General features: G+C 39.1%; 3 protein-coding genes across 7 annotated transcripts; 2 read left to right on the top strand and 1 right to left on the bottom strand.

Annotated features, from left to right (window-relative positions):
* The first annotated feature begins 209 nt into the window (after positions 1 to 209).
* Positions 210 to 11,238, top strand: LOC147856530 (uncharacterized). Of its 4 annotated transcripts, XM_087329878.1 has the most exons (22): positions 212 to 466; positions 612 to 674; positions 755 to 818; positions 893 to 983; positions 1,110 to 1,197; positions 1,374 to 1,502; positions 1,624 to 1,697; positions 1,791 to 1,892; positions 2,052 to 2,117; positions 2,567 to 2,662; positions 3,989 to 4,039; positions 4,158 to 4,226; positions 4,333 to 4,381; positions 5,596 to 5,687; positions 5,764 to 5,823; positions 5,918 to 5,977; positions 6,786 to 6,848; positions 7,030 to 7,074; positions 8,085 to 8,186; positions 8,285 to 8,398; positions 10,525 to 10,599; positions 10,698 to 11,238. In XM_087329878.1, the coding sequence occupies exons 1-22, from the start codon at positions 280 to 282 to the stop codon at positions 10,848 to 10,850; spliced, it is 1,893 nt and encodes a 630-aa protein (XP_087186004.1). In that variant the 5' UTR covers positions 212 to 279; the 3' UTR covers positions 10,851 to 11,238. The 4 variants fall into 4 exon arrangements, with proteins under 4 accessions (XP_087186006.1, XP_087186005.1, XP_087186004.1 ...); XM_087329879.1 differs by lacking the exons at positions 8,085 to 8,186; positions 8,285 to 8,398 and having other exon boundaries at positions 211 to 466; XM_087329880.1 differs by lacking the exons at positions 8,085 to 8,186; positions 8,285 to 8,398; positions 10,525 to 10,599; positions 10,698 to 11,238 and adding an exon at positions 7,156 to 7,336 and having other exon boundaries at positions 210 to 466.
* A 952-nt stretch (positions 11,239 to 12,190) lies between these two features.
* Positions 12,191 to 14,103, bottom strand: LOC147856529 (uncharacterized). The gene is made up of 3 exons (XM_087329840.1): positions 13,339 to 14,103; positions 12,888 to 13,136; positions 12,191 to 12,785 (listed from the first exon to the last, which is right to left on the bottom strand). The coding sequence occupies exons 1-3, from the start codon at positions 14,020 to 14,022 to the stop codon at positions 12,576 to 12,578; spliced, it is 1,143 nt and encodes a 380-aa protein (XP_087185966.1). The 5' UTR covers positions 14,023 to 14,103; the 3' UTR covers positions 12,191 to 12,575.
* Positions 14,104 to 17,840: 3,737 nt separating this feature from the next.
* On the top strand, positions 17,841 to 21,248 carry LOC147856528 (calcium-dependent mitochondrial ATP-magnesium/phosphate carrier protein 3-like). 2 transcript variants are annotated; one of them, XM_087329413.1, is made up of 4 exons: positions 17,841 to 18,360; positions 18,876 to 19,739; positions 20,462 to 20,552; positions 20,682 to 21,248. In XM_087329413.1, the coding sequence occupies exons 1-4, from the start codon at positions 17,862 to 17,864 to the stop codon at positions 20,869 to 20,871; spliced, it is 1,644 nt and encodes a 547-aa protein (XP_087185539.1). In that variant the 5' UTR covers positions 17,841 to 17,861; the 3' UTR covers positions 20,872 to 21,248. The 2 variants fall into 2 exon arrangements, with proteins under 2 accessions (XP_087185539.1, XP_087185540.1); XM_087329414.1 differs by having other exon boundaries at positions 17,845 to 18,360; positions 20,462 to 20,557; positions 20,682 to 20,836.
* The last annotated feature ends 217 nt before the right edge of the window (positions 21,249 to 21,465 follow it).

Raw genomic sequence — 21,465 nt, 5'->3', positions numbered from 1 at the left:
AACCCCCCCCCCAAATGAGAGACACGCAGACACAGGCCAGACAGTTTAAACCGTTGAGAGCAGGGCTGGGAGTGATCATATACACACATAATTATATATGCATGCATTTTGATCATGGTGATGATGGGGAGAATCTCTGCCCCATAATCTCTGCGCGCGCATGGACACAGACATATACATACATATATGGTGTGCGCGTGTGTTTGTTTGTATGGAGGCATTTGAGATGAGAGACTTTCTGCATGAGATGCAACCAACAATTTCCTTGAGGACTTTGTAATGATGGATGTGGTAGAAGAGCCGATTTCTACGCCTGTGAATACTACTAGGCTTATGGAGCCCATGAATCCATCACCCCGCTTTCAATCAGACACTGAATTAGGCTCCAACTCTCCCCACAGACCAACGACATCAATCATAAATGGGGTCCTCAGAATTTCCGATCTCTCCAGTGGCAGTGTAGCAGGTAACCAAACCATTGCAAATTTGGGTCTTCAGATGCTCAATGTATTTCTGTGTAAGAAGCATGGTTCACATCACCAAGTGTGGTAGATACATATACATTGATAAGTTGCACAAAGCTAACTCCCCTTTCATTTGCTGTGGAACAGGAACTTCATCCCTATTGCAGTTAGCTAGAGAAAATACACAATTTGCGGAGCTTGATTTAACAGGTATAAACTTACTCATAAGGATCACGTTGTTATAAACGTAAATTGTTTTTTGTGCTCATCACAGTGTCAGTAACTTGTAGGCTGCAGCATTAGCAAGGGGGATGAGCTCGCAGAGGTGATCCTGTGTGCTCCAAAATTGCGGAGGTAGTAACCCATGCCCTTACTTTCGTTTGCATAAATACTGTATAGTGGCTTTCTAACTATCTACATCTGCTCAGGTTAATATTAGAATGGAATAATTTAGGTCTGGCAAAAACTGGCATTGCAGCGCTTTGTTCTGCAATTGGATCCTGCAGGACACTTAAAGAGGTTTCTCTCTCTCTCTCTCTCTCTCTCAATATATGGACATCGATTGCCTGTAGTTGTGATGATGATCTGTAAGAGTACTACATCTTGAACAGAGTGATAAAAAACTTTGTTTTTGGATTTGATAAGGTGGACCTCCGAAGCAATAGGATTGGCCCACCAACAGCTGCAGCACTGGCACATGCTCTTCGAAATAGCTGCTCTTTGACATCCCTCGGTACTTAAGGTTCCAGAGTTTTCCCCTTTTGAGCTTTTTGCTGGGATGTTACCACTCAATTATCCCTAAGATTTCAATCATCTTAGTTTTTCACAAATGAGTAGTAAGAACAATGTACCACAACTCTTACATAGAGCATTCATTTCAGTTTTTCCCGATGCTTGGTTTCATTGCAGATCTCAGGTGGAATGAAATTGGACCTTCTGGGGCTACTGCATTGATTGGCATGCTTAAGAAGAACAAAATACTTAAAGATCTTCAACTGTCTGGAAATAACATTCCATCAAGTTTGCAGTCAGAAATTGGTTGGTTTTCTGGATTTCTTCATCCTTTTTAAAGTATGTGTGAAGAAATAGTCGTCTCAAGGGATAATTAATTATAGTGATATTGAAAGTCGTTTTTTTATTTGGAGCATTTCGCAAACAGATAGACTGTTAGAAAGAAATAGGGTTGAAGCAATGGTGGATAAAGGCTTTTCAGGTGCATTCTTAAATTGTAGAGTGAGTAAACCTAACATGTCCACTTTTCAATTTGATTTAGAATGTTATAAAGAACTCAGCTTTATGTGATTTTACTGCCATTGTATGATGCAGCTATCTGATGCCTGTAGCAGCAGCATGCCAGGGGATGATAAATATCAAGGCGGACACCGTGCACACGTGCAAGATGATCTATCCAAACTCAGAAATAATCTGGTATTTCCCTTTGTTCTATCTTGCATGTGAGGGCTAGCTGGTGTCAAATGAATTCAATTTTGCAGATTAATCATGAGCTTGCATAATCTTGAACAAGCCCTTTCTTCTTTAAAATATTTGAAAATTGATGGTGACTGAGAAAAACTTATATTAGTACAGGAGTCACTAAAAGAAGAATGCAAAAGTCTTCAGCTACAACAGGAGTCAACCAATTCCCATTTAGAGGTAATAAATTTCTTTCTTCTGTTTTAATATAACTCATCTGCTTGATCACCTTGAACAGGTAAAACATTTTTCATGGTAGCAGAGAAAGAGTTGGGGCTGCATTGATGATAGGTGCCAAGTATTATGGACCTTGATAGAAAGTTCACTCTTACTCTCACTAACCCCGGGCTTCCTTGGTGTTTATGTGGCCCAAGGCCTTCACTACATGAACACATGATGTGAATGTCAGTGTCTCAACCTATGATGCATGTAATGGAGTGTCAACCTCAGTATTTCTTCCCATGATATAGGCACATTGGGGCGTGAACGCACAACCTTTATGTTATGAAATGTAAACATTATCATTAGCCATTAACAATGGAGAAATTTATGTGGAATTATAAATTTATGTAGCATTTTTGAAAAGCTGGACTTCAGCTTATGTTTTGACCCTTTTGTTTGGAAAAAAGGCAGTAAAACATGAGCTAAAGGAAGAAAGCCGTCTGAGAATGTACGTACAGCAAGAGAATCAAGAGTTCAAAGAGCAAGCAACAAAAGCAAGGGAGGTATGTATGCATGTTTTAATGCATAGATTTCTAAATGTGAAATAATATGATGAATGCATGAATATTTCATCCAATACAGTTCAGGAATTATTTTAGCATTTTGGCAACATTCTAAGGATATTTAGATCTTGGTTAGTCTTTGATATTCTTGAGTGGAACGTTCTATGCTACTTCTGCCATATGAAATTATTATGCTTAAATAATATAAGTACTTCAGTACATTTGACGCATCCAATAGACCCAAGTTTAGAGTTAACAAGTAGCATCCAATGGATCAGTATGAAATGCTAGCCCTTACATTTGATGAATCTATGTCCGAATGCCAAAAGCTAATGTAGCATCTAATGGATCTACAAGGCCTGTTAGCTATGTGTTAAGCATATATCTTGAAATGAAATTCTACACAAAGAATACTCCATTCATTATGAATTTCATGGAGTTCAATGTTTTTGTGTCCAATGCGGGTTCGCGATGTGAGTCTTAGGTCATCTGGGGTGGACACTTTTGCAAGTGTATTTGCTGTTCTAATTCCTATTTTTAATAGCAAGTTAAGAAGATGTGTTTTAGAAGGTTAGAACTATTAAAGTCTCATGCCAAAGTATTTCCACTATTTTCAAAATAGGCAAGGAAACCAAAAATCAGTAAAACCTGAAAAATACAGATCTTTGTGTGTAAATTGACTCGGAAACTTAAAACTTCACCTGCAAGTATATGCAAGGATTCCATGTTATACTTGGTCAGTTTCTTTTTCTATGGAACCAACATATAATGGCCTGCTGTATCTCTAAGGTTCTTGCTAGCTATAACTGTCTATGCATAATGCATACACACATAGATAAAAAAAAAGTCTATACATTATTCTCAACAAAACGAAGTGAACTAGGATTATGGAAATATGGATTATAACCATTTAAAAGTCACATCCATTTTGATTAATGCAAAATAGTATAGTGAATGCAGTTTGGTTGGTCAGATTGCGATATAGCAGCGTTAAGCAAATATTTAAGATGGTCTTAAATGTTCTGTGGTATCTTTAAGTACACATGCAATTTCTACGTGTATAACCTCCAGCACTCATATCCATTTGCTCACTCCTTGCATACACACAGAATGAATAGGCTTAACATTTTGTAGTCTAATTGAGGTATATAAGGTTGGAGTGTGTACAAGTAGGCCTTTTGTATCTGTTTATTTCATTATGAGTAGATTAAAATTCTTTTTCTTCGGGAGTGCAATTTCCTTCCTTTCCCTATTGGGTTTGGACTTTCAGCATCTGCTCATGAAGTTACTAGCTCAAACAATTGAACATCATATCAATACTTGCAGGATATTGTTGCCCTTGAGGAGAAACTTTATAATGAAAGCCATGTACAGAACGTGAGGATCTCTTTATTTTGGAAGGCAAACCATTGCTTTTATGTTTGATGGTTGGAATTATTCCTTATTCAAATAATGAATATTCTAATGGAAATTGTTTATCTTCATTAAATGACAGAATATTCTAATTGAGGCCAGAGAAATTAATGCAGTTGCCATGTCTCAATGTAAAGCACTCCAAGATGAGGTAAGTTCAAGAATTATTATTACCCTTGCAGGTATATTCATAAACAGTTTTTAGAGTTCTGATAGTGGAGTCGTGACATTGGAATTATGATTCTTGCGTCTTGCAGATTTTAAGATTGAAAGAGGATCATTCATCAGAGCTAAATAATATAGCAGGTGGCTTGTCTTCAGTTTGACATCCTTTCTTAATACATATGGAATCTATTTGAAAGATCGTAACATTTTTGTTCTCTTTGAATGTTTTAAATTCCTTCAAAAGAAAGAAAGAAAGGGTATCTTAGCATCACATAAGAGGCCAAAATAGCCTATGAGACGGAACAAAATATTACATCTGAAAGTATTCTCTCATCTTGGGAAACAACAAAGCATGATAAATGTAAATATGAATACATTAGTAAGACTGCCTGAGATCTCTGCTCAAGGTTTGACAAGGGATATACACATACACATTCCATGTTGTAAAGAAAAATGTAGATGTTCGCTTATTAAAGTGTAGTTGTGAACTTTGATGACCTCAAACTTCTGCTTTTGAAAGATCTCCAACATTGTCTGGTTAAAGATGGAGAGGGCCCTGAAGTGAGGAAAGAACCTATGGTACTGGTTAAGGCGCTTGATTTCTTGATGACAAGGTTGATGAGAACGTGGTTCCATGACCTACATGCACAATAAATTGCTATATCTCTATCTATTGAAACCCCTTTAGTATGTTGTGGTCGAGACTCTCCTTGTGCAATCCTTGTGCAATCTCTCCTATATCCTTGTGTCTGTTCTGGATCACTTTATTCTTCTCTTTTCTAATTACATCAAGATATGGATAATTAAGTATATTAAATGGTGTTAATGCATCTATGCTCATCCTATGTGACTTTAACCATTCTTCCATTTGAGCATACGGCATTAAGTGTTTCTTTTCTCAGCTGGATCTTTTGCTGTCATGAATTCCAATCTTGTATATTGTTGACTTGGTAGTTCCCATATCCGTTGGCTACATTACATCTCAAAATAGCGCTTCTTTAACTAATGGGGATGCTGTCATGAGGTTTATACGGGTTACTCCATTGAAACCAAATACCTCTTTAAAATCTCTCCTTGTAAGAATTCCAATGCTGGTCTTGTTACCCATGCTGGAGTGGTGTTAAATAATCACATTAATGGCAATCGTTATTGGTCATCAATAAAAGATGAAGTTTCAAAATCTTTCTAAAATTTCTTGAAACAGTTCTTTACGCTTACCATGCCATCTTGGACCTCTCAATGCACACATGCAATGTCTTTCGTGTTTGATTTTGGCAGTGGTCATGAGATTTTGCATCTATAAAATGTAATACAATACATTTACGAAAGTCCAATTGACAACTTGTGTCGAACAGATAGAGCAAGAAAGGAGGCAGATTATAATCTTAGTCTAATGAATAAGATGGACAGCACACTTAATGAGAATGACCAACTGTATATGGATGAGGTAAGCACATATAGTTTCTTTGTGTAATGATATTCTAAAATGTTTTACATTGAGCTGGCTTTATTTTCCATTGTAGATTAAGAAATTGCGTTTGAGACTCTGTGAGGAAAGTCAGGGAAGAGAGGATGTACTGAAGGTAAACGTACAGTTGATTTACGATGAGTTATTCTAGCCATGCTGTAGATTGCAAAATTTATTGCGTTCTGACTGTCTGCATTTCAGAGCTGCAGGAATTGGAGAAACATAGATCATTGACAATGACCACTGAGAAGAAGTGGTTGGAAGAAAAGGTAAACATGGAGAGCGATATCACAATGCATATTTGCATATCAGTGAACTAGCTTGTGGGGCATATTTTATCTTCATATCGTTTCTGTGTTGCTTGGGAGCTGATAGAATCTGGTTATTTCTTTGTGTGTATATTTGAACTATGATACATTGCAGAAAGAATCAAAGATTAAATATTTCTAATATTTCTTGACTGCATGTTTTGTTGTTTTTTGGTGAGTGATAACCTAGTTGATTGAAAGAAGGATTTCAAGTTTTACACTCTTATTGCTTGGCTTTTCCAAGCTTCAAACCTAGAAATGTCATCATCTTGACAAAGCTCTTGCAATGGATTTGAAGGGTTTCATATTTTCTTGTGAGAGCATTATGAATTGCATGATGATCATTTGGAGTACCATGGCTTGCCTATTTTAAAAAGGAAATTATTAGAGCGTGTAAATAACCAGTTTGGAAAGCCATAATGCCATGCATTGATTTTGCCCGGAAACTTGAAAAAACAGGAGTTTGATGTGAGTCCGACCTATCTCTTAATTTCTAGTAAGAGCAGTCCCAAATGTCGTTTGTTTTTGTATTCACTTCACACTGAGTGAATCAATTTAGAAGTGCTATAAATGTGATTGGATTAATGATTAATTCATTCTTAGCTTGTTCTGTGAGTGGTTCCCTCATCTGAGGCATGTTCTCACAAAAGATGAGCTATGCCATTTATTTTGATTCTAAATTCTATTCAATAGTTTATGGGCCTTGGGATGCACAACAATAATTCTATACTCTAACTTAAGTATGGTTGGACAATTGTTGCTGTTGTAGGGTTCACATGAACAAGCACTACAACATTTGACAGCATTAAATTCTGATTTGAAGTCGTTACAGGTTGTTGTATTATTTCTCATTGGATGATGTTTAGAGCTATGTTGTTATCATGTATATGATTATGCATTCTTGTTTTGGCTAAAATTAAATTCTGAGTTGAGTTGTTATGAGTTGATGCATTACGATTTTAATACTATATTGATATCATGCATGTGATTATTGATTTTTATTTTGGCTACAGAGGGAGCGAGAGAAATTGATGAAACAAATTTCAAAGATGAAGAAGGTAAACTTTACTCTTTACATTCACGAGATTTATACCCCAATGTAACTAGCTGACTCTGATGATTATCCCATTGAAATTCAGTGTATTGGATTTATGGGATGCTCTTCTTTAAGTTCATAATATTATCATCATTCCCTCATTCTACAACAAAATAAAAATGTCTCGTCTAGAAGCAGAATACTATCAAAACGTCTAGTTCCAAAGGTACAAATGTTGTCCATATGAGCTTTGTTGAGAACATATCATGGTATCAAACCTCTCTATAGGCATAGAATACATATGAGTTCTGTTAAGTAGAAGGATTTTGATTAATAGCCTCTTTACACAAATATTCTTCACTGCTGCCTGATTTGTCTACCCAAACTGCATGTCATCATCGTTTGTGTTTTCACATTGACCTGATAGCCTCTGTCCACAAATATTCTTCACTGCTACCTGCTTTGTCTACCCAAATTGCATCTCATCATTCGAGTTTTCACATGGAGTTCTAGATGTTTTTGGTTCTCTGATACTGGTTGTTCCCTGAGTTACCACCATGAACTCTCCATTCTCATTAGTTGAATTTCTTATTTATTTTTTGCAAGTGTATTTTGTAATTAACATTTGTGCGGTAGTGCTAGGCTTTACCTTTTACTTTTTGGGTTTTGTACGTTTTCCTGTATTTTAAATTTTTCTATGGGTGGGTTTGTTGGAATAGTTCCGTCATCTACCATTATCATGCTGGAGCTCTTTTAAATGAAGAAATTTCAGTCAATCTGAACTCAGAGTGTTAAGTGCTTAGTTAATGAGATCATATGGAAACTTACGTTGTTTTACTACTTCAGTTAAATTTATTTTGGGTTTTTAGAATGTGTCTCGTGTTTGGTTAAATTTATTTTAAGGTGTATCTCTTGTTCAGTTTAATATGCCATTTCGGCCCCTTAAATAAAGTTGATATATCTTTCTTTCTTTCTAGAAAGATGGACAAATTACTATCCATTCTTGTATATTAAAGATTTACCTGTATGCAGTTACATGCCACTAAAGTAGAAGAAGTTCAGAGAAATGTAATTTCTCTGAAGCAAGTTTTGGCGAATGCTGAGCAGAAAAATGCTGAGATCATGGCAGAAAGGGTATGACTTTTTTCATGTGGAACTCTACAAATTATAGATCACTTAGCGAAATGCCTCAGATTTGTTTTACATATGTTCTGGAAATTCTAATGGGACAGGCACATTTACTAGAGACTATTGGGTTTCTAGAGGACAAAGAGAAACTTTTAGAGAAAAAACTTGAGCTAGAGAGAATCCAGCATTCAGAAGCTTTACAAAAGGAGTTAATAAAGGTAAAGGACCAATTTGGTTGGCATTATATACATACAGCGGTTTACAGATTATGACATGTTTGTATGTGAAAAGCATGGCTCTATCTTTTGGCTATTCAAAAATATTTACATGGTTTAGAATTGCATCAGCTTTTGTTGTTAAATGAACTGTCAATAATTGTAGAATATTAATAATAAAAGCAATCGGAGCGCTCTTACCACGTGTTACTACAGCCCATTGATCTAGAGATCAGAATAACATCATTGAAGTTCATGGTTTTACAATGTGACCAGTCGTTTGTTTGCACAATCTTGCATAGATCCTTTGTCTAAAGAGTCAAACATCACTGAAAAAGAGAGTGTGAAAGCACATGAAGCCTGCTGATGTACTTTCACTCATGTTGGACTTGAAACCATCCTTTTAGTCTACAAACACATAGGTATAACTCTAGCCATGATCATAGTTACATACAAATAAGGCATTGAGAAATGATGCATAGTCCTGGAGCCTCACTCATCCTACCTCACATTCTGTAGCTGCTTCTGCATATTCCTGGAATCTGTATCTGCATCGGAAATGGAAACTGGGCATTTCTTTGTTTAAAAATGCTGAAACCTCATTAAGTACTACTCTTGAGCATGAATGTTGTATCCCAGAGAGAAACTGGACCAGAAAGTTGGCATGAATGTTATGGTCGTGATACTGGCTACACCAACACTACTCAAGCCTGTGAATCCCATGTAACAGGTTTTCCATTGTGGCAAGAGACTTGAAAGAGTATTTTCAGTATCTATTATGGTTTACTCACAATGATTAACAGTCAGATCTTCCGAAATTCTATGTAAGAGGTTTTGTTACTGGGGAAATTTTTCTGGTGATGTCATTTTGAGTGATCGACGATCAGGCGGCTGTTATGTGTTCTATTGATATAAAGTTAACCGGTATCTCTCATGTTCTCAAAGTCTCACCTACTGACTGAAGTGGTGGTTCCATGTTTTGTTTCAGAAAGGACTTTTGTCCAGCTATATCATTATCATAGAATATGTATAGAAATCAAATTCCAATCAGATGTATTCTTTGTAATACAATGAATAGTCATAGTGTTTTAGTATTGCCTATTTGTGAATTGGACTCGGCCCATGGAATTTGTATAGACATCAGTGGTCTCCATCTACATTGGGCTTGGGTATGTGGTAAACCGTAAGGTAATGACTAGACATTAGAACAATGGTATGTTGCCGTATCTGCTGAAATATATATTGATCAACAGCCTAGAAATTGTAGGATCACGTCATCAAGCTACACATGGGAATGTCAATGGTGAAGAGAAGAGTGTGGCCATCGGCAAACATATGATATTGATCAATATTATAGGACTGCCTCATCAGGCTACGCTTGGAAATATTAATAACGAAGAGGAAAAGGTAGCTAACAGCAACAATATGAACATGGCCAAGGAGGCAGTAACAAATGAAAAGCCCAATTGTGAAGAGTCGTGAATAGCAAAGGTTAGTCATAATCATCAGCATGCTGGTTTTGGTGATTAGATGAACTGAAAAGTATTGGTAGTTGCATGGGACAGCCAAGAAATCATGCCAACCATGCATATGGAGAGATGGTTAAATAAAGGGTTGTGAGGGATTAATCATTTGATGCAAGAAGTAAATTATGCAGAAAGGCCTGCTCAGACAATTACAGGAATTTGGATGGAGATTGTACATAATGTAAGAGGTTCTTTGGATAACATAAAAGGTGACACCCAACGGGCAAAATTACAATGTTTGAAGTTTCATGCCATATTGGTGGTTTGTTGATAAGTGAGAGTGGTTTCTACACCTAAATATTTATTTAAGCCAATAGCTAGAGCTTGACCTTGGTTTAAAAAATAGGGTACTTCCCTATATGTACGTATTTTCGTGTACAGCCTCAAGGCATTTCTTAATGTTAATGCAGCATCTTAAAAAGAAAAAACCATTCATGTTTGTTTGAATTATTTCGTTTTTGATATGGGCATCACTATATTCTTGATTGCAAGTTTTATATTAGCTTTAAACAAGAGTTCTAATTGTTGCATGAAGGTTTAGGTAAGATAAGTTAATGAAAATATGCTTACAAAACAAGTTAATATTTGTATTTTATGATGCAGTTGGATGAGGAAAGAAGGATAATGGAAAAGGATGTCCAGAATACAAAGCAGACTGCCGAGCAACGTGTGAAGGAGGTGGATTTCTCTCACAAACTCATCTTTCTCCTTTTCCATTCTTTCCCTTGATCTTCATACATTGCTAAACTTTTGAACTGGGAGTCAAAACTCGACAGATGCAAGCTGAGCAAAATGAAAGGAGGACGGAGTATGGGCGGACAGTGAATGAAGCAGAGACAGCCTTATTGGACGCTCTCAGGAAACACTTTTCGCAGCTACGATCACTTGGGTCAAACATTGCACACTCATACACCTTTCCAAAATATTGACATTAACATTTGTTTGTATTATCAATGTATTGTGTGTTTGTGGTATATGAACAATTCATGTACACCAGCACACTTGGAAATTCTCGACATGAAGTGCTAGGAAGCTATATGATATGCTAGATTGGTGTTACATATCTAGATCAGAACTAGGGGATTTCTGTGCAACACGATGGATAGCATTAGAAAAGTTTGGGATTTTGCCAATTAACAAGCAATAGTCATGATAAAATGTACAAGGCGAAGGATGCAAATGGAGTTGAGTGTGGCCTTGAGTGCCCAAAACTCAACACTGCCATTGTATAAATCAGATAATATGCCATGTATGCAAAACCTTCACTACGAACCAAGCTCTATTTTCAAACAACTTATGATATACGTCATTTGTGTTCACGACAATTATCAATTTTTATGCTATTGAATAACCATTCTTTTCATAGTTTATCTACCACCAATTTTGGAATAGCGGCTACAAGAATTGGCAATGTAGAAAATAATTGTCAAATATGATCATATTCAAAGGATGGTCCAGCTTGTCCCTTAGGCCATGATATACATTGTGTTAATGTCAAAATAACATTTTGCATGGTCCAAGCTTTGCCCTATACTATTAATCTCAGACTTAAGAGTTTCTTTTACATCCCAATGTAGAATTTGTGAGGATGTCAATACCATAATTGGTGGATAATTATTATATTGTCGACCCTCCAATTGTTGCCATGTGATTGATCTCTAGATTGGTTGCAAGGAGATTAATAATATGAAGCTATGACTGTGCCAACATGAAGCTACCTTTTCTATGAAATAATAGATTACAATAGATGTAATATAATAATCCTATCAACTTACAACAAAATCAATGAGGGTTCCCAATACATCTGATATCTCTAGGTATATCAATATGGACCTATATAGTCCAATGTAAGATCTCTATCTCAATTGGCTGACCCTAGAGGCTAGTTGTGAGTGGTTAAACTACCAACACAAGGCCTTGGGTTCAAGACTTTACTTTCATGTGTATTTGTTGAATCACATTTTATTTATTATTCGACTAGATGCCATTGTGGAATGTAAGGGTTGAATGCCTGATCTTTTGGTTCCCATTCAACAATTTTACCAATTGAACTACAACCATCTCTCTATCTCTGTCTCGCTCTCGGATGATAAAAAAATAGTGTACTCTCTTGCTTTAATTTTTGTTGATTTTTGTTCGTCAAACAAGATACACAATGTCTAATGTTTGATCTTATAGGTCATATTGTTTCTTTAGAGATGTTAATGCACATATTCATCTCTCCTTTTCTCTTTTTCTACACTCTATTTGGTCATATCTTCATAGCTCCTTGAAGAAAAGGGATTATTACTCAACAATTCTGCATAATTAGAGATAGATATCATGATTATATTACATTACGGTATTTGTACATGGAGATCAATCTTATGATATGACCCATGTATGGAAAGGCATTGAGAAACAAGGTTGCTCCAAAATGTTTCTTCCAAGGATGTGTAGTGAAGTTGGCTATAATTATCCATAGTTCCCAAAGATATCTTGGTGAATCTTCTTTTGCATGAACTAAATTTAATAATACCTAATGATACTTGATACAATCATGGGAAACCTGATAATTTTATGGTTAGACAAGGTACATAAATATGTGGCAGAACAAATTGACCAGTCCCATTTTATATTAACAATGGGATTGAGGTTGGGGGAGGGGAGATGGGTCAATATCTTAAGAGAGGGAAGTTGACAGGAAGATTTTGATATATCCAGTCAAGTGCACCAGATAGTTTCAGCAATCCTTCACCAGTATGTATCTCCATAAGTATCAAGGATACGAAACCAAGCATAGCTGCTCGTCCATTCACAATCTCGTTATCTGGTGTGAACCCGAACCTCATGTCCTCTTCAAGTGATTCCCAGATGATGGATTTCTGCACAATTTTGATACACAAGGCCAAAACAGTCAAATTCATCCTAAGGCAGGGCATTCCTCACATTACAGAAAATGTCGAGATCCATATTGTTTTATTTACCTCGTAATTTGGATCTGTTGATATTCTGTTACCACTAAATTCGGCGAGTGCAAAATAGCCCCCGACCATAGACGGCTGTGTATCGATATAGATGTGTTGTGGACTAACTTTGACTGGATACACGGTAAGATCACTGATGGGCGGCGTCCATAGCTTGACCAGTAGCGACTCGTTGGGAAGCCAATCCAGCATTGCACCTGTCCTAATGTCAAATCGGCTTTGTGTGTATGGGCATACAATGACACCCTCCTGCCATGCCAACATTTGTCAAAACATTATATTGTATACCAATGATCATCCCTGGGTAGGGTATGGTATGGTCGAGATCCTTTTGGTATTGAGAAGGCATCCAAGGTACAGTACAAGTGGGGATGGACATTGGAATGGAAATTCAACAACACATCTATAACGATATCTTAAACCCTAAACAAACCCTAAACCCTAAACATACCTCGGTAATCTCTGCATCCGACAGGCGTTTCCTCACGGCAGGAGATGTATTGCTGAGGGCATAGATCTTACCTTGGAACCAGCAGAGCATCACCTCCTCTCCACTGTGGTTAAAGATGAGTCTGTCTCCTGGGGGAAGCATGTGGTTGGGAACGATGCTCACCCAATCCAAGCTTTTAATAGAGAAATCATCCAGGAATCCGTCAGGAAAGAGGGTAATGGCAGCATCTTCGGTTTCTATAGATTGGGGTGGGCCTAGTTTTACAACAGTGTCATCTAGCTTCTCAATGCCAACATCTGTTAATCCTCTATCTGCCGCAGCTGCCGATGAAGCCGATGATGCCGACTCAGACAGCACTTCCTGTTGCCGCTCTCCACCAGAAGCAGCAGCAGAATCTGCATCCGGTGCCTCCAACGCAGTGGATGATGCGGATTCTCTATCTCTTACATTCAAGGCTGCAGAAGCCTTCTGTTGCTTTGGTCCGCTTCGACCGGCATATTTGCAGGAGGCTCGACTCTGCTGCTGCAGCAAGCCCAGGGAAACAGTGGGATGGTTGTATGGGTAGCCAAGGAGCGGGCGAGAAATGGGACGAAATGCAGGGAGTGCTTCCCTGAAATCGATGGCAGCAGAAGAAGAAGAAGAGGAGGAGGAGGAGGAGGAGCAGACAGAGCTGAGGCTCGCCATAGCTAGGATCGACGAGTCACAGAGAAAGTCTGGGAAATGGGTGCCTTATCAATGGGAATGAATGGATGAATGATCATGGAATGGCCAGAAGAATAGAAACAAATAGGAAGAAGAACACCTCCATTCATTCATTCATTCATTCATTACATATCTATATCTATGGTGAGCTTCTTCTTAGCTCTAGAGCTAGATATTTGTTCCGTTTCCCCTTCACACCTTCCTTTCGATTGATGATGACCCATAGATTTTTTAGATAAGAAGACCCTGCCTCGCTCCCTTGCTCGCTCGAGAAACATCAAGGAGGTAGTTAGGAATGAAGCGAAAAAAAGATCACGAGGCTCGGTACGTGGGGCCCAACGCAACAGGCAGGGATGGTCCCCACGAGAACCCTGAAGGTCTCGCCCAAGCCAAGCTACAAACCGAAATACATTTTCTTCGGGGAATCTCCTTTCGCCTTTTTAGCAATGTAGCAACCTCAGCTAGCTAGCTAGAACAACGCATGCATGTTCTAACACCAACTTTCTTTTGGCACTAGAGCGAGGAAAGCATCACATCAATGAGTTCACTGAATAGAGAGGGCTTTATCATCCACGCATTGACTATGCTCGAATGTCTAGAAGCCATTCAAGCATAGTCAAGAGATTCAAAGTCAAGCATTCTTACCATTTTTGCGTTGCTACCCAAGGAGCACAATCCTTAGCTGCAACTCATAGCCTCTTCCTCACCAATGGCACCTACATTTTGAAGTAAGGGGTTGTTTGTGGTTGTTGCAATGTCGTGTGCTAACAAATTAGACTATCAATATCTTGGTCCAATCTTGACATTTCCTTAAATAAATGACATTGCATTAAACATCTAAATGATCTATAAATATGTTCATCTTTACCAATGTTACTCCCTCACACTAGTTTGGCTTGTTTGATGAACCAAAGTAAGAGGATGGACTTTGTTTTGGACTCCAACATCGAATGTAGTAAGTTATATTACGTCATGGATTGGCTAGGTTATCATCGTCGAGGGTGGTGTTATAATCATACAAGATTTCATACACCACTTGGGGAGGTTGACCCCATGGCCACCTTGATGAGTATCCTAGTCTTTAGCCAACATGTTCCCATTGTGTACACACAAATAATAATATCATATTATTATAGCATCCCATAGTCTTTAGCCAACATGTTCCCATTGTGTACACACAAATAATAATATCATATTATTATAGCATCCCATAGTCTATTGGCAAACATGTACAAAACTAGGAAGTACTATACATAAGGAAGTTCTAGTATCACAAAATCATTCCAATTTAATGTTAGCATTCGATTTACATGTTTGAATATCCCATTGTATTGATATAGCAAATTAGTGGCTAACGCACAATTAATGAAATGCACCATTTGATGGCAATTTTGATAAAACATTCACCCATGGATGTAGGACTACAAGAAAGATGATGAAGATGTATGCTTGAAGTCTTATCAACAATGGAAAAAGACCCAATGGCAATGGGTTGAGCTAAATGGAAGATAAAACAAAAGAAAAAAAGGTGGTTTTAGATGAGGGAAGCTAAATCATTTAAATAAATAAGAATGTTGGTAGATGCCACCATAGAAGTGGAAGCTCTCTATGATGTCCAATTTAAACCTCACCATTTCACAATCTAATTACAAAAAATGATGGATAAAGCCAACCAAGGGTATGTCATCGTTCAAAGATCTAGGGGAAGAATTTAGATTGAAGGGAGCAAGGATCTACACAGCTCAAAATGGCCTTGGGGCGAATTTATTCATACTCTCAATTTCTCTTCTTGCTCGTTTCTTCTTCTTAACAACCATTTGGGAGCTAGAGGCCCTCATGGGCCATGGCTCCATCTATCTAACTCTAGATACACATCATCTCATTTTCTTCGTCACGAAGAACGCAGATAGCACTAATGCAACATGGTACCGCCAACAATTTGAATTTGTTGAAGGTTGACCTTTTGCAAAGAGGTTCAAAGTTGCTTATGGTTGACCGATCAAAAGTCATGTGTTTAATGGCATAAGGGTTGAAATACCAAGTGTTGTTATCCATTATTAAAGTTTTGGTATGAATGTGCATTGCCGAAGACTTGGATATGTTTTTGAGAATTGTAATTCACAACATTTTCAGTATTAGATACATGAATTTTCCCTTAATATGGATATCGTGGGTTGGGTTCACCTTTCATTCTCAATGTCATCCATGCGATAGAAATATTTGCATACATTGTTTGGTCAATGAAATATAATGATGAGCATGAGCACGAGGGAATGAAATAAGGTAAAATGGATCGTGGCTGTATTGGATTGATAGGATCATGGTTTTATTACTATATGAAATAATTGATGTACAAATGGAAGGAGAACATCATTGATGATGCTTTCTCTCAAGAATCTTACTTATTGAAGCATCGTTTTTTGTTGTTGATCAAATGCCTTAGGTTAGCGAGACATGGGGCGTCAATGTGATTAATTGAGACACTCCTACAAATAACAAATAGCAATGGTTTGATTCGGTTTGAGAAGTGTAAAAACGGAACCGTTTAAAATTTTTGAAACCTGAAACGAACCACGAAACCGTTAAAACCATGATTTCGTGTTTCCGTTTTGAACTTACGTCAAAATTCAAATTTTAATTTTTAAAATTAAAAATATTTCATTATTTTAAATTTTCAAAATTTTAAAGATTTTCCTACAATGTGAGAATAAAGCTTGAAAATGAAAAGATTGTTTTTAAATTTAAAACATAAAAAACCATTAAACCGTTTAAACCGCGGTTTGTAACTATTGAAACTTGAAAACCGAACTGAAACATTTAAAAAAACCTGAACCTGAACCAAACCAAACCATTTAAACCGTTAAGCCGCGGTTTTGTGGTTGTCGACTATTACCTACAAAGCAATGGACAGACCACATTTTTTATCTATTGTCCACAATGTGTACACTGTACGCGCAGTTGTTCAACAAGAAGGATCAAAGAAGAAGAAGAAGTTGATCTTGTCCCGAAGACAATAGAGGCGACGAAAGTCTTCGCCATTCCCAAGCCATGGGGGTGTCCGTCTGTACGTCCGTCCATCCCATGGTTTCTCGTTCGTGCCCTGGCCGGCCGGCCAAGCACCATTGGGAACCCGGCCATTTAGTGCCCTGCCCCATGCCATATGCCCCATGCCCCATGCCCCATGCCCCATGCCATCCATAGATACATATAGTGAAAGCAGAAGAGAAGAGTGAAGTATAGAGGATCTATAGATATAGTGAAAGCAGAGAACCATCCATCCATTCCATGGCTATGGCCCACACCTCCCCTGCCTCCCTTCCTCCTTCCAAATCATGACTGTATTATGTTCTGTTCTGTTCTGTTCTCCTCTTCCCTTTTTCTTCTTCTTCTTCTTCCCTTTTCCAGCGAGGCATTACAGCAAGCAGGGGAAGGACGGAGAGGGGGGCAAAAGCATCAGAGACCTCTCCTCCTCCTCTCCGTCTATTCATCCTTTTACACTTCCTTCATTCCATCATTTACTCTGATTTCCCTTCTCATCAGTTGAGCTCCATGTTTCCCAGCCATTCCTTCATTCCGCCATGGCTCCTCCCAACCTCTGCTTCCAAAACCCTCATCCTGACCTGTGGGATGTATGCCATCTCCCTCTCTCATTCTGATGCCTGCTATTACATCTAATTAATTTCGTGTACAGAGTATACGAATCAGCATATCTGTGATCCAATTGCAGAAAGGAGGTGTGCCCCACCCCGATTATATATATACATCCCACGAAAAACAAATCCTCAGGGGGGGTCTGTTCCTCTTGCTGCTGTGAGATCAAAATGACAGGAATAGCCTCGGGGAACAATGGCGCGAGACAGAGAGTTTCTTTAGCTGAGATAGAAGCAGCCGCCAATCATAGTAGCGCGATGACAATGCCATCGAAATCGAAGAATCGTGGGTCAGACTGCAATCCGATCCCTCGATCTACCCCGATCACCCTCTCAGAGGTTCTGTTGGCTCTCGATGAGAGCCTAGAGGAGAGAGATCGCCGCATCCACAACCTCTTCCAATTTTTTGACATCTCTGGGAAAGGCTTCTTGGATCATTCGGACATTGAGAAGGGTTTCGATGCCCTTGATATTCCGACACAGTACAAGTATGCTAAGGATCTACTGGATGTTTGCGATTCTAACCGAGATGATCATGTGGATTTCAAGGAGTTCAGTGGATATATGGATAGCAAGGAGCTGGAATTGTATATGATCTTCCGAGATATCGATGTGAAGCACCATGGCTGTATTAAACCCGAGGAGCTGGGCGTTGCATTGCAGAATTCAGGTATTCTGTCTTCACACAGAATTAGGTGTATGAATCATGCTTGAAATATCGATTGCAGTATATAATATAATCAAGTGCTTAAAAGTTCCAAATTCGGTATAAGTTTTGCAAAGAGGATCACAAATCGATATTAAGGCTTATGATTCTGGTGGAAAAGGAAGTGGCCAGTTAGATCAAGAGAGCCTATTATATCATTGATGATGATGATTCCTAGGGTTCTAGGGTTAAATTAATCAATGGCCCAAAAACTGCACCAAATCAGAAGCTGCTGGGCAATGATGATGGCATCACCATAGCTAGTTAGCCTTGAATGAATGAATGCGAACACACACACACTTGTCTTTCCTTGTTTACAATAACCATGGATGAGTCCCCTGCAGCTATAGCTTTGGCCTCTGTATTTCTCTTCTACTCATGCACATCATTGATGAAAAGATGCATTTTTTCTTTCTTTTCTCTCATCACAATCGGAGTGTATCTCAACACTGTGCAAACATTGGGGTGTGGTGCAACAGGTATTCATCTGAATGCAAAGGAGCTGAACCAATTTGTGGAGCACATCGATAAGGATAACAATGGGATCATCAGTTTCAGGGAGTGGAGGGATTTCCTGCTTCTGTATCCTCATGCGGCAACGATCGCAAACATATACCAATACTGGGAGAAGGTTAGCTTGGCGGATATGGGGGCGCAGGATGCAGGGGAGGCCGCAGAGGAAGGGACTGGTAATGGCGTTGGGGCAGCCCAGCCGCCACAACAGCATGTACAGGCGGCCAAGTACTTCCTAGCAGGTGGGGTCGCCGGAGCATTGTCTCGCACTGCGACCGCACCTTTGGATCGCCTGAAGGTGCTCTTGCAGGTCGAAAGAGACCATCATCACTCCGTGCAGCCGCCGCAGCCGCGGGGAAGAGCTCGGATCCTCCCATGCGTACTCAAGATGTACAGGGAAGGCGGATTCCTGGGGTTCTTCAGGGGAAATGGCATCAATGTGATCAAAGTCGCCCCTGAATCTGCCATCAAATTCTACTCCTACGAGATGATGAAGGATGTGGTCGTCAGCGTCGATGGCTTGGGCAGCAAGGAGGACATCAGTGGTATGGGCCGCCTGTTCGCAGGTGGAACCGCAGGTGCCATCGCGCAGACCGCAATCTACCCCATGGATCTGCTCAAGACACGGCTGCAGACCTTCACCTCTGCCGATGGAAGAGCTCCCAGCGCAGTCAAGCTATCCAAGGATATATGGCAGCAGGAAGGGCCTCGAGCCTTCTATCGAGGGCTCTTGCCATCGCTCATCGGCATGATCCCCTATGCTGGGATCGACCTTGCAGCATATGAATCATTGAAGAATGTCTCCCGCCAATGGCTTCCTGAAGATCATGGTATTTAAATCTCTGGTTCGTTTAGAAGTAGGGAGGAGCCTGTTGCCTGTTGCCTGTTCTTTGCTTTCATAGAATCATGACAGCCATATCTGCATGTCTAGATGAACATATATGTTTTCTATGTTGTATGCACACTAACTGATCTCCTGTTGCCTGTTCTTTTCTTTCATAGAATCATGACAGCCATATATACCTGCATGTCTAGATGAATATATTATGTTTTCTGTGTTGTATGCACACTAACTGATCTCCTGCTGCCTGTTCTTTTCTTTCATAGAATCATGACAGCCATATATATCTGCATGTCTAGATGAATATATTATGTTTTCTGTGTTGTATGCACCACAGTGACTAACTGATCTCCTGTTGCCTGTTCTTTGCTTTCATAGAATCATGACAGCCATATCTGCCTGGTCTAGATGAATATATATGTTTTCTGTGTGTATGCACACTAACTGATCTCCTTTAGGTCCGACATTTGTGTGATGATTATGCAGTCCCGAAGAGAAGATTTTTTGGGGTTTCTGAGTTCTGCACACTAACTGCACACTAACTGATCTCTCTTTTAGGTCCGACACTAACTGATCTCTTTTAGGTCTGACATTTTGTGATTGATTATGCGCTCCCGAAGAGAAGCTTTTTTCTTTCTTTTTTCCGGTTTCTGGGTTCCAAACAAAAGCTAAGTAAGATTAATGTGATGGTTGGGCTTGGGATTTCTGCAGAGCCAGGGCCATTGATACAAGTGTGCTGCGGGATGATCTCGGGTGCGCTCGGAGCAACATGTGTCTACCCATTGCAGCTTGTTAGAACCAGGCAAGGTGGTCAGTTCACCAGTGCAAACAAAAGAACAAACAAATTGAAGAAGGAATTGTTGTTTTTCTGAGTATATAGGTGTCTGTCTGCCTGTGCTTGGATTAACCCTAGGTATGTTGTTATATATAGGTTGCAGGCCCAACCGATGAATTCACAGAACCGATATACAGGAATGATCGATGTTTTCCGGCAGACTTACCACGAGGAAGGCCTGCTTGCCTTCTACAAAGGTCTCTTCCCTAATCTCCTCAAAGTTATTCCTGCTGCTAGCATCACCTACATGGCTTATGAGGAGATGAAATCACAGCTTGGGCTCTGATTTGAAGAGACACAGAGATCTATCTATCTATTCATTTTTCTCCATCTTCAGGCTCATGTAATCTGATAAACATTTGCCATTTTCACTAAAACCCCATTTTTGTGGTGGGAAGGCCATATGGATATAATTCCATAGCTTCAATAAAGGACTCATCAGGCGGCCCCCTTTCTCCAGAAAGACGGCCTGAGTCCATGGATTCTTTTGTTAAGACATTACACAAGCCAGCAATTCTCCATCGCCAGGCTTGTTGTAGAGACCTTTTGTGTAATAATCCATGAAGAGGACACACACACACACACACACACACACACAATGATTCTTGTAACATATAGAAATTCTACAATACTATGATAGAATTGAAGTGCTAATTTGCCCTATCCCTTTCCCACCCTGCCCAAAATTAGGGTTTTCATTTGAGTGCAGGCAAAGGGTTTCATTTTTTTCCATGGAAGGGTTAGGGTTTCCTTCTACTTCTCACTTACTCTCTCTCTCTCTCTCTCTCTCTCTCTCTCTCTCTCTCTCTGTTTCTTAATTCTTCCTCTTTATTTACATAGGCCTCTCCTTTCTCAATATCTGGTTTTGGTCTCCTCTAGC

Source organism: Azolla caroliniana, unplaced genomic scaffold, assembly GCF_043228905.1.
Source record: "Azolla caroliniana isolate FFs.n. ecotype wild unplaced genomic scaffold, voAzoCaro1.0.p SCAF_13, whole genome shotgun sequence".
Classification (NCBI taxonomy): Eukaryota; Viridiplantae; Streptophyta; class Polypodiopsida; order Salviniales; family Salviniaceae; genus Azolla; species Azolla caroliniana.
Note: the sequence above shows the minus strand (reverse complement) of the source record. Positions and strands in the feature narration are given on the sequence as shown.

Coding starts and splice junctions, on each gene's coding strand:
- LOC147856530 (XM_087329878.1), top strand. CDS start 280: ATGATGGATGTGGTAGAAGAGCCGATTTCTACGCCTGTGAATACTACT. Junction 984..1,109: donor CCTGCAGGACACTTAAAGAG/GTTTCTCTCTCT, acceptor GGATTTGATAAG/GTGGACCTCCGAAGCAATAG. Junction 8,187..8,284: donor CTGAGATCATGGCAGAAAGG/GTATGACTTTTT, acceptor CTAATGGGACAG/GCACATTTACTAGAGACTAT.
- LOC147856529 (XM_087329840.1), bottom strand. CDS start 14,022: ATGGCGAGCCTCAGCTCTGTCTGCTCCTCCTCCTCCTCCTCCTCTTCT. Junction 13,137..13,338: donor CGGATGCAGAGATTACCGAG/GTATGTTTAGGG, acceptor TTGGCATGGCAG/GAGGGTGTCATTGTATGCCC. Junction 12,786..12,887: donor CAACAGATCCAAATTACGAG/GTAAATAAAACA, acceptor AAAATTGTGCAG/AAATCCATCATCTGGGAATC.
- LOC147856528 (XM_087329413.1), top strand. CDS start 17,862: ATGACAGGAATAGCCTCGGGGAACAATGGCGCGAGACAGAGAGTTTCT. Junction 19,740..20,461: donor ATGGCTTCCTGAAGATCATG/GTATTTAAATCT, acceptor GGATTTCTGCAG/AGCCAGGGCCATTGATACAA. Junction 20,553..20,681: donor TTGCAGCTTGTTAGAACCAG/GCAAGGTGGTCA, acceptor TGTTATATATAG/GTTGCAGGCCCAACCGATGA.